Genomic DNA, 12,726 nt, shown 5'->3' with positions numbered 1-12,726 from the left:
ACGTTATGCAAGGCTCAAGAAAGGAATCATAAGCTAAAGAAATTAAAGAGGTAAGGGAAAAAAGAAACACGGCCGCATTTAGTTTATAACAACATCTTTCACTACTCCTCTCAATACTTTTCTATCCTTGCAAACTATTCCTGCTGCCACCTTCATTCATTTCTCAATGATCTCTTGAAGAGCAAAAATCTGTTCTGCACCCAGCTATCCTTGCTAAAGCCTCACTGGATTTTCCATAAGTTATTCATTGTTACCTCTCATAGCCCTTCTCTGCAAACACCTTCCCAGGCACACTTAAGAAATTAATCTCTCTGTATTTTTTGCATTCCTTCGTGCTACTATTCGCTTGGTGTAAGGATACCACAGCAGCCTTCTTCCAATTGTCAGGCACAAATACAGTCTTCACCCACACATTAATCCAGTTGCGCAACCGCTCATAAAAATCCAATAACCCAGTTTTAATGTTTCTCCAGTTACATCATCCACACCTGTAGCTTTGCCATTTTTCATTATTCTCACGGTTCTTACAGCCTTCTTTTCGTCCATTGTTTCTTTTGACACTAGTCTGCCATCATCCCTTCACTTCAGCTTCATCACAATTCATTTGTTATTTTTATTTTAAAGCCATTCATTCCTTATCACCTGTTTCCAGGCCAACTTTTTACTATTGTTAAAATTGTTCTGCATTTTATCTGCTTCTTTCAATCTTGAACAGTCCTTGCTCTTTGACCACATTTTTGCAAATATTTCCTCTACTTATACATGTTATAGAATGTATTTCTCTCATCCTCATTTTTTGTGACAGGCACTCCCATGCATTTTTTTCTCATATACAGCCTCTTTCAGTTTATCATTTCTCCAAACATTTTTTTCACACTTCCCATTAGTGTGATTCCAAAATCCTCCTGTGATACTGTGTGATTTAATACTTTTCATTCTCTTCCAAGCACTCTCCTCTTCCCACTTCTCTTGCCTACTTTCCATCTTTTTTATGGAGAGATTCATTTATCTTATACTTTTTTTGTGCAGGAGTCTTACTTTCTGTCTTTCATTGTACTTTTTCTTCACTTTTTTTTCACTTTTTTTCTTTCATGTCCATTTTTCCCCGCAATTCACCAAATGTTAACATCACCAAATAACTGTGTGGTCCACATTTGGCAGCAATAATCATTCCTGAATCCTTAATTCTCTCAAACTTTCATCATACAAAATCAAATCAAGCATACTTAGATATTCATTGCCTTTCCATGTGCATGCACAAACCAACTAAGTTTCAAATCACACATTCAAAATGAGCACACTTTTTTCTAAGCATATATTCTCCACTCACTATTCTCACTCATGCTTGGGTCTCTGAAAGGCCCAATAATGTTTTCTGTATTCTCATCTTGTTCCCACTCATCCCTTCATGCCACTTAGCAGATGCTGTGGTCATCATCAGATGGACCCATAGATATTGATTGCTACCTCCCATCATTCCCTGCTTATAGTGAGGATACTACTAGTCTGTTTTGGCACAATTTGACATACTGCAAGCACAACCAAAGCCCAGTTTTAGCCCAAACACGTTTACTCTATTCTGTGCAAACTAGGATCTTTAATTTAGAAACTGCAAAATGATTAGGAGATACATGCAGTATATTCCCACACTTCAGAATATATTAAGCAAAGTGTTTTTAGCTTTTTTTTAAAAAAAATATCCAGGCTTGGGGTTTGGATTTGTTAAATTAAGTCTCATTTCAGTTTTTATATGTGCATCTGTACAGTAGTCTGGAATGGAGTTTGGTTTTTACACTTTTTCTCTGCTTGAGGTTTGGAATTGTTAAATTAAGTCTTATTTCTATACAGTAGTTTGAGATGTGCAGGATTGCATAAGACCAATGAAAGGCCAGTGAGATATAATGGTTAGTCCAGAGGCACCCACAGAAACCATATAAAAATAAAAAAACAAAGATAAAAACCCATAGTTCAGTTTCTACACTTTTTCTTCAATCCATTATTACTGTCCTTAAGTTGAGTATTCTTGGACATGTCAAGTGAGAAAATGTCCATCATGGACTTGATAAAATGAAAAGAACAGAATTTACTTGTGAATGCTAGCAGCATAAACCAGATAAACAAATGGCCGGACTTCAGATGTAATTTTCAATACTGTTTAGGTTGCCATATAAATACTTTATAAATGTAAGGGGCAGAAGAAATAACTTTGAGGAACAGGAGGAAAAGCCGCAACCAGGACAATGATCAGATAAAAGAAATCTGAGTCTGGGCCAGAAATGTAATTTGAGAAAGTTCTCAGACATGACCCTCCCTCGCACTCATGAAGAAAAAGGGAGGAAAGGGGGAAGTATATTCAGACTTGCAAGATTCTGTTACTATAACCTTATAATAGAAGTAGTATTAGCTTTCATGTCTTTGGTTTCCAATTTTGGTTTACCTTGGAGAGCTGACAATAAAGTATGATGAAATTTAGAAGAAAATCTGGTATAGACACTACAGTTCACTATTTTAATTGACTTTTGGATTCCCAGACAGGCCCACACATACTGCAGATGTAATCAAAAGGAGAGAAAAAAGGGTGATTCTCTGCCATTCTTCAGCTATCCATTGGTAGACAGATGACTCTTTTCTGAACTGAAACATGATAAAACTTTTCCCTTCTCCCTATCCTATGTGTATGTATGTATGTATGTGGAAAGTCTATAGGGCAACATGAAATGACTCTCGCTTGGGAGAATGAAAGATTGTGAGTTGCAGCACATCATTTCCTGAACATGGATAGAAGTGCTAAGATGAACCATCTCTAGCGTGCCCATATGCTAGTATCACAAAAAGTTTGCTCTTTGCCATACCGCTGAGAAACAAAGGTAGAGGTGAGAAGGATGGTGTTGTCATTGGCTCTCAACCATATTGTATTGTTGGAAAGTATCTTTAAGATTCCAAAATGTTGACCCTCTCGCTGTCTGAGTGCAACTGAATTATTCTTACAGGCTCGAAAAGCAAAGAGGCAAAATGACTTCTGGGGAAGTTGGGGAGAATGGGGTGAATGCAGCCGGAGCTGCGGTGGGGGCATCAGTCTTCGGCAACGGCACTGCTACTCACGGAGGTAATAACTGTTTCTTTCCAAGTCGGTTTCCTACTCCTTAAGTTCTATCATCTACAAGAAAGGTTAGAACAGATCTTGTATGGAAAATTAAGAGGAGTCTTGTGAAACATTAGGCAGATTTCTTGGGCCATAAGTTGCCCATCCATTTGATGGAAGATGTTTTGGCCCTCTTTTGTTCCTACATGGTGCTTGCCTCAGTTAGCAGATAGGGACACATTTAAATATATTGGGGATCTGGGTGACTGCAAGGAGTGACAACATAAGGGAATGAAATACATGAAGTAGAGGATGTAAGCATCATATCCCAACTTAGTATTGAAAGTAAATATCCTGGTATTAATAAGGTCATTAAAGAACTGTCACATGGCATAGCAATTCAGTCATTGTTTGATTAAGAACCTTTTTGGATAAATTAATCAATTGTTGGCTTGAATTTAGCCTCTACTCTAAGCCACTAGACCCTTTTGGGTAATCCCTTTTGGATTTCTCTTCCCATCAGCAGTTTGAAAGGGAAGAAGGTATTAGCATCAATATTGGTTTTCCTTACAGATTTGTTGAAAGGATTACAACATGTTCTGAACACTACACAAATACCGCAAAGGTAATAATAACAGCAAAACTATAGGGGGATGCAACTGTTATTTTGATTCTGGCCACAAGGGATAGAAGATAAGTTATATTTCCACAGTTTTAAGTTGGAAAGTCTCTCTGAAGTTTGTTCAAGATTGACAATTTTGAGATCAGCAGCAAAATCCTGGAAGGACCAAACGTTTTCTGCAGATGTTACCTTTCTGTTAAAAGAAGACAGGTAGAGAGAGGGGGGGGAAACTGATTATTTGGGAAAATAGCACAAAAACATTTATTTTCCCAGTAGTTTGGATTTGGTGGCTTCCCAGGTCAATGCCAGTCTGAGGTTTGGAATAGCTTCCCACTCATCATGATGCTAGAGTTTTCATGTTTTCCTGCTCTATTTTACTCCACTCCAAAACTTCCAAGAGTGGGCATCATTGTGACATTGCCTGAGAATTCTAGATGTTTTAAATGTAATTAATTAAATTTTATTTTTAAATTGTTTATACCTTTGTAATTGTACAATCACAGAACATTTTTAATCAGCCTGGTAGTCTGATGGTGGAAAATTAACTTGGAAATTGCTCATGGCTCTTCTATGTATAAATATCTTTACAATAACCAGATCTAAACTGTGATAGGATCTCCCCACTACTATCAAAATGAAATTCTGTATGAGTACTGCTTTGTTTGCAGACGTCGTAGACATAGCAGAGACATTGTAAGCATGCCATCATTTTGCAGACACTAACAAAAGACTAGATGTTACACCTATGTAGTAATAAAAATGCCAGAGCCTTGCATGCCAGGGCAAGCAGAGCTGCACCCATTAGATGCAATGTTCTGGAGGATATGTACTAGTCTTGTATAAACAAGGCCAGACATTAAAAGTGTTGAATGCTACCATAACAATGTTTTTCAGAATCAGTTTGTCCTAGGGTATTGCCAAATTACTACATATGCATTCTAGATGAAGATCTCTCCCATTAATTCCCTCTTCTTTTTTTCTTTTTAACCTTTAAATTTGCACACAGAGAGAACTTAAAGCCAAGACCCTCAATAATAACATGCCTGAAGATCTCACTGCTATATTTTAGTAAACGTTGCTGGAAATATCTGGTTTTTGCTATTTTTTTTTAACCAGGGAGTGTCCTGTTCTTTTCTTTCTTTAAAATCAGGGAGAAGCATGTTGCTTACCTATAACGATTGAAAAAGACATAATCTGGAGCTTAAATTGCTTCCATTGCAATCAGGGTAATAACTTTGATCAGGCCTGTGAAGAGCTCTCTCTCTCACACATGCACACAATGGGATATTGCTGTGAGAACAAGGTATTGTGAGAAATGGTAAAGAGATTATTAGCATTTTCCCATTCTGATAATTGAACAGTGAATTGCTAAATGCATTTAGAAAAACAATTTTAAAATTAACCATAAAAATGAACTTTTCAGAAAATAGACAGGAACACAGGGTCACTTTTCCCCAGTCTTGCAGCAAGCAAAAGTATGCCAGATACTTGCATAACATTGACCCTCCAACTCAGAAAAGTAGTCTTTGCAACTTAAAAGCTTATATTCTTTGTTTAGTCCATATAAGAGTATTATTTTTCTGATCCTCTCATTTTTACTATTGGACCAATATTTGAGTGATGCTGTTACAACCCCCACCAATACTGTAGGCAATTTGTGAACTGAAAAAAATCTATTTTCACATAACAGAAGTGATGCCTGCAGGGGAGACCTTTGGTTCCTGTCCAATAAATAACCACTATGGCCTTATTATGATAAAATTTAGATCCGCCTTCCCCAAAATGGGGAAGGGATTGCAAATGTTTTTGGGATTCCAAATCCAGAACTCCCAGCTGTATAGCCAGAGAGGGGAAAGCTCATGGAATCTAGAAAAGTCCATAGATGTGAGAGTTTATTTTCCAAAGGTGCAGCTCTTTGGAATAAAGTCACTGAATTCAGTAGGATACCATACAAACACTGAATTCTTTCCTATTTGTTCACCTGCCTTTTCAGCCAGAATTGGCATCAGAGGAAACCTGAAGCAAACTGTGTACTTCCCACTGCAGTGACTTCACGTGAGGGCAACCAACCACATTAAGAAATTGCTCACTTTGCACAACATGCTTACATGCAGCAGGATTCTGTGATGGTCCATATCCTGTTGTACCTAGTAGTCTGTTCACTAATGAATTTTGTTGGTGAGAAAAATAGGAACTCTACCCCAGCCTGTCACATATGGAGATTTACAGTCCTGATCCCTTTTAAGATTCTGTCATGAGTCATAGTAGTTGCAGATTAACAGCCTTACTTGGCACCATCTTCTGCTTCAAGTTGAATAGGAGTGCTATTTCACAAGCAGTTCCCATATGGCTAGGTTGGAGATTAAATTGCTCAAACCATATGGGTGGGGATGAATGATGCAGTAATTCTTTGCGGTTAATGTATTAGTGAGACCACTTTACCACCCACTTGGGTTATTTAAATGGTACCCAAGGCTTCCAGAATAGAGTTCTTGTGAGGCTTAGGTCATATTTAAGAAAGTTTGATAGTTAAATTACACCTTACCTGTCAGTTTGGTGCTCTGAGAAGGAGATGGCACTCTTCCCGAAGAAGAGAAAGAAGCCTGAATGTTGAAACTAATCCATAAGATATATCTTGAGGGAGAGGGTCAGTTGGTGCTAAGAGAGAATTGGTTCTACTGTACTTCAAGACAGCATTGACTATCCAAGAGTCTCACAGTCCTTCTGGTTCAACCCTGCATTACAAATTTGCAATCCTAATTTGCAAACAGTGTTTCAGCTACAATTTTCAGTTCAGAAAACATAGACAATTATTTTAACTAAGGAAGAATTTGAATTCACTTGAATTTTTCAAGTGAATATTTGAGAGAAGAAAGAAGGATGTGGATTCATTACTTCTTTCAGCTGTAACAAACCATAGTATGTTGAAGCCTGGGAACATTATCTTTGAGGCAGGCTTCTTTCCTTCATTTTACAGGATTACTGACCTTTTAAAAAGCTAACCTAAACTCCTACCACTTGGAGAAATGGGGAGTAAGGACATTTCCTTGACAACTACTGCCTTGTTAGAAATATTAAAAATGATCTGGCAAAATATGGTTCTGGCATTGCTAATGCTTTCCAGGCTATCGCTGACTGTTACTGTGTATTTCAGGACAGATGGTGGCTCCAGTTGCATAGGATCAACCCAAAGTTATCGCTCATGCAATATTCAGGTAATTTATTTATTTGTTTCTTAAAATATTCGTAACTGTCCACTTATCATAAAAATGTTCCAGATCACAGCCTTGCTATTCCTTTCTGCACCTTCATGTTGTCTTCAAGACGTAACCATTACAGGAGAAGAGCCATGTTAGTCTATATTAGCCAAAAATCAGGAGGAGTCTGGTAGCTCCTTTTCAGACTAACACATTTTATTTAAAAGGCATAAGCTTTGGTGAGCTATAACTCATCAAATGCATGGAGTGATTAGACTAATGTAGGATTTGGGATGAATCACATTGCATTAATCTAACTGAGTGTTTACCACAGCATGAATGTCTATGGCCAGGCCATCTCTGTCCAGGAAACTTGCAACTAGCAGGCCAATCAGCAGGCCAAATGTAGTCTATGACACTGAAGCCCATTTGGGCCTCAAGTGACAGAGATGAATCCAGGAGAATTCCAAGGCTGCCCCAGCTTCTTCAGGAGGCATTCAAAGCCAGAGATGTGTCCAGTTCTTTCACTTTTGAGCCATGAATTTACAACATGGCCATCTGATGAGGATTCACTCATGCTTAATTAACCCTTTTCCTTATTGACCTTTCAATGTCCAATGCTGGTCCAGTATCTAAACTGTATCATCTAACTTGAATGACAAATGGAAAATAGAGTTGGGCCTGCTCTACCAACTGTTGACCCCCAACCTCACCAAAGATTGAAAAACTGTTAGGTAGGGTATCATTCATATCTCTGTAGGCAAGCTATTCCAAAGTATTGTGTTGTAACAGTGAGAAATAGCGTGCTCTAATCCCCTCTCCCCTGATCTCATATATAGGAGAACATTTTCAGCACCCTCATTTTTGACAAACCAAATAGGTCAGTTCAACCTGAAGTAGGCAGTCCTCTAGATTTAATACCTAGATGCCAAGCCACAAAAGGTTAAACTAGCACTTTGAGTTGTATTCATAAGCCCACAATGCAACACCTGCAAAACTAGTGTTACGTGATGCTGGTGACTCTCACCCACCAGCAGTCAGGAAGCTACATTTTGCAACAACTGCAGCTTTGAGGTTGTCTTCAAAGGCAGCCCCATATACAGCACATTGCAGTAGTCAGTTTGAGAGGCAAAGAGGATACAGCTAATTGCTGCTTGCTCATTATAGTGCAGGATGTGTTGCAAGTGGTATCTCAGACAAAGCTGGGCAAACTCTCTATAGCTGTAGCCTCCACCTGTCTATCTAACAACAGCTGTGAGTCCAAGAGTATCCCCAGATTGCAAACCTGTACCTTCAGGAGAAGTGCTTTGCCATCCAGAGTTATTACTGGGACACACAAGAAGAGAAAGAGAAAATGACTGGGGAGAGATCATCTGGACCTTTGATGTATATAGGCAAGCCCTCCTTGTTCTTTCCTCCTTCTGTCACTGTTCTGCCTTTGCATATGTGAGACTCCCCCACCAACACTGACAGGGCAAACTACTGTATATAAACAGAGAGCAAACCCCACTCCCTTCTAGCACTGAAGATGTTACCTAGCTGGGTAACAAAACATCTGCAAGAAAACAACCAAGCTCAAGAACCCCAAGGATTTTTGATAGCTATCTGATGTATAGGATTTTCAATCTTTCTTGTGCCACAGAATCATAAATGGATGCCTTATTCATAAATGGTGTGAAAGAACTCAAAAATGTGTTGTGTAGTCTCCCCTGAATGTACTCCACTTTCTGGTGATTCTTGAAACTTATGGTATTCAAATGGTATTCAACATCTGTGATAAATAGGGGGAAACTGAAGGTGTGAAGATAATTGGCAAAGTGTTAATATGGAACTCTGAATGGATGGGAGTTGGAAATCTGTATAATTTCAGTCATTTTATGGAATTAGATGGTTGGGCTAAAGTCATCTAATAAATGTGAACCCAGCTATCTTTGATCCAGAAATCCATTCACTATACCAGTTTTAGTACGATGGTGGTGATATTCAGTTTTTGGATCGATTGATTGATTGATTGATTGATTGATTTAGCTGCTTGGCTCTCAATTACTCTGGGCAGTTCACAACAACCAAAGAAATTTATTTATTTATTTATTTATTTATCAATCAAATTTATATAGCCACCCGTCTCACTTAAACGTGACTCTGGGCAGCTTACAATAAAACAGTTAAAAACAAGTATAAAACAACCATAAAAAACAATGAAACATAAATATAAATAACACCATGGGAGAATGGACCAACATCCTACACACAATGTAACCATCCTGCAGGTTCCCTATTTCCATGGAATCCCCAAGCCTGCTGAAAAAACCACGTTTTAAAAGGTTTCCAGAAGGACAATAGGGTCGGGGCTAAATTACAGTAAAATCAATAAAGCATAAAAAATAAAAAATAAAGATAAAAGAAGGCAGCATATAAGCAGCAGATCCTCACTTGGGGGAAAATATAGAAAATATACAACTACACTCTGGAGTGTTTTTCCAAATCAATTGCTTCTGTGCTTCAATAGGTCCCCTATTTTGGATAATAGATTTTCTCTTATTTTCCCTAGGACTGCCCTGAGGGCTCCAGAGATTTTCGAGCAGAACAATGTGCTGAGTTTGATGGGACAGAATTTCAGGGGAAAAAATACAAGTGGCTCCCTTACTATGGAGGTAGTCTATTGATTCCTATTGCCTGACTCTTCACAGTGAGTGACACACAAAATCTGGGTGAAAATGATATGGCTTCTTATAAGGGGAAAATATCTACTGACATTCCCTTACTGGGAATATCTATCTAAACCATTTTAACCTATCCTTCCATTTAAAATGCAGCAAGCAACAGATTTTTACAAATATCAGTAATTTTAAAAATTGCTGTTGTCAGAATAAAGGACACATTCACCGGGGGGGGGGGGGGTTGTATAGAGAAGGAGAAGGGAAAAGCATGATCATATTCAAATTCTTAAAATTCCTGGGATAAAAAACAGCCAGTCTGTTTACCAACTGATGGGTGGAGAAGTTTGGAGAAGTAAAGGAATCACCCTGCTTTGTTTCTCTCTTTTGGAATACAGCTAGGTCTCGAGTAGGGTGGATAATGAATCCCACAAAGTGATCGGATTATTTGAATTTTCACTATTCCAAGTGATATTTCTTTGGAAAATATGGTAATTGGTTCCAGCTCGACAGAAATAGGCAGTGAAAATGTTTAAGCATAAATTCTTACATGTTTATTAATGAAATATTACAATAAAGGATTCAAAGAATATACTTATAATTTAAATTTATGGTTAACAAAGTCATAGAGTAGTTATAGAATGCAAAATAAAAACAAAAAATTCTAAATATCTTTCTTAAAGGTAAGTTTACTTAATTTTTAAATTGATCAAACTAATCAACACTTGCATTAAATGTTTCTTCTACTTCATTATTTTGTTCTTTCACTCTCTTAAACAAATTTAAAGCTTTTGTCTTGATGGCTGCTCTGCTAAGGGGAATGCATTTTTGACTGCCATCCTCAATCGATACAGATGCTCTCTTTCTATCATTGTAACACTTCTATTCCTTGTAGATGTTAGCAAACCACAAAAAATAATGCAACTTTACCTTTTTATTCCCCCTGCATGTTTTATAATATTGCGTATCATCAATTCAGGCATTCCAACATCTCATCCTATTTTAGAGTTGCTAGGACCACATTTATGTCACTCAATCACATCCAATTTTTGTTCTAATTAGTCTCTTCTTTTTTGAGTTTCTAGTGCAGTGTTTCTGAACCTTAACAACTTTAAGATATGTGGGCTTCAACTCCCAGGATTCCCCAGCCAGCATGGCTGGCTGGGGAATCCTGGAAGTTGAAGTCCACATATCTTAAAGTTGTTAAGGTTCAGAAACACTGTTCTAGTGTTTTCATTGGAAGGAATCTTCCTTTTATCTATTTTGCACACACAAAGATAAACAAGTAGCAGTGTCTAAACCCCCAATGGTAACCTGGTAACCTCAACTGCGCACGTGCCAGCCTTGCATTAACTGCATACTGGTTCATGTTAAACACGACTAGGTATCAATTTACAATCGCACTAAATCAAATATCGCATTGTTTGAACTCGCATTAATCACAACCTAGCTGTATATTCACTGAATTGGGGGCCAAAAGCTAATTAAGACACTGAACTGTCTACAGCAAATTTTCCTCTAAATTTCATCATACTTTAGGAATTGTTGATATGGCAACCTGGCTATTTCTTGCATCTGACTGCCACTTGTTTGGCTGGTTGCCTTTGCAAGTAAAGTCTGTTCTCCTCCTCCTAGAAAGTTCATAGTGGACATTTTTCCAGTTGCCATGGCTAAGAATATTTAGCTCTGTGATCATGATGGACAGCAGACCAATTATGAATTGGAAGAAAAGGTTCTCTTCATGGCTGGTATAATAATACATGATAGTTGAAAAAAAATACTGAATGTAAATAATGTATTTTTTTTTAATAAACTGCCCTTCCCCCATGGCAATCAAGGCAGAATACACGGTCCTTCTAACCTCCTACTTCATTCTCATGTTGCAGAAAAATGGGTTAAAGTTGGGGGTTGGCCATAAAATCTTCATGGCCATCCTTACCTGCCACTAATCACTATATATCACTATATGTCATTTCGTTGGTTTTATATCTCCCTTGCATATTCCAAACTACTAAACTTGCAACAGAGTCTCTATAATCAAGATCCTGCCTCGCACAGAATATCATGAGCCTGTTTGGGGTAGAATTGGACTTTGGTTGCACTTGCGGCAAACAGATCACAATATCTCAAAACTGACTGGCAACCTGGTTTATACCTTTTCTATCTTACTTAAAAAGCATTCTGTGGAAGAATAATTGATCATGATGTTATAGCCAAAGAAAACAACAATATGAAAGTCCTATGTAAATGTGCTACATTAAAGCCTTAGCTAACTAAAGTCATGATGGGTGGCAGAGATCAGTATCCATGGTCCCATATGGTGATAGCTATAATATATGGAAGTTTGCAACTTGGAATGGAAGAGGAATAGATGATAAAGAGCATGCATTAAGAAATGGGGAAAAAGGAAAATAGATTTGTTGTGTATCTGTGAAATAAGAGAAAGGGGAAGGATATAAAAGATTGAAATAGAGGTGATCTGATCTTGTGGAGTAGAATTCATTAATACATGCAGGGAAGTAAATGGGTTGATATAATTATGAATGAAAGGGCTAAATATATGTCAGAAAGCATGAATTGGTGTCATTTTGATTCTTGCGGATGTCTATACAACAAAGTGATACTTTGGTGATAATTGCATGTTATGCTCCAGTGAATGGTGATAATGGAAGAACCAGAGATGCATCTGGGGAAGAAATGTGCTATGCTTGGAAAGAATGCAATCCAGGGGAAAGATTTATTCTGTTGGCTGACATAAATGGCTGGGTGGGACAAGACATGTGAGTACAGAAAAAGTGATTGGGTTTTTCAAAGACCCAAGAATGAATGGGAATGATGATTGATTGGTTAATTTCTGCTTAGAAAAAAGTCTGTTTTTTAATGATATGTCTATTCACAGAAAAGGAATGCATTCAAAAGGATGATTGATTTGATCATTTATCAGGGCCACCACTGACCTGTAAGGCTCTTTTATGCAAAATGTTTTTTGCTGCCTCTCCACTTAATCATTTTATTTGTTAATGTTTTTATTGAGAACCAGGACAGTGGTTAAGACTAGACAGGAAGTTTGCAATAAGCTTTAACTTAGAGAACCAACGGAAAGACAGATGGGTGTTTGGCACAGCTCATATTAGGCTGACCTTCCTGGAACTGTAACAATATGTGCAC

General features: G+C 37.8%; 1 protein-coding gene across 3 annotated transcripts in view; it reads left to right on the top strand.

The window, feature by feature from the left end:
• Positions 1–12,726, top strand: part of PAPLN (papilin, proteoglycan like sulfated glycoprotein) — an 89,171-nt gene that overhangs the window by 24,259 nt on the left and 52,186 nt on the right. For all 3 annotated transcript variants that reach the window (XR_015797005.1, XM_007428102.4, XM_007428103.4), the window contains 3 exons: positions 2,991–3,106; positions 6,859–6,919; positions 9,453–9,555. Coding sequence is in view for 2 of the 3 variants with exons in the window: in XM_007428102.4 (XP_007428164.2) it covers positions 2,991–3,106; positions 6,859–6,919; positions 9,453–9,555 (280 nt within the window). In the remaining variant the exon portion in view is untranslated. The remainder of the gene's footprint in view (positions 1–2,990; positions 3,107–6,858; positions 6,920–9,452; positions 9,556–12,726) is intronic.

This window comes from Python bivittatus, unplaced genomic scaffold (assembly GCF_059951505.1).
Source record: "Python bivittatus isolate LINGU-HERP-01145 unplaced genomic scaffold, Pbiv_v1 ctg000480_np1212, whole genome shotgun sequence".
Taxonomy (NCBI): Eukaryota; Metazoa; Chordata; class Lepidosauria; order Squamata; family Pythonidae; genus Python; species Python bivittatus.
The sequence above is the reverse complement of the archived record's forward strand: the minus strand, read 5'-3'. Positions and strand labels throughout refer to the sequence as shown.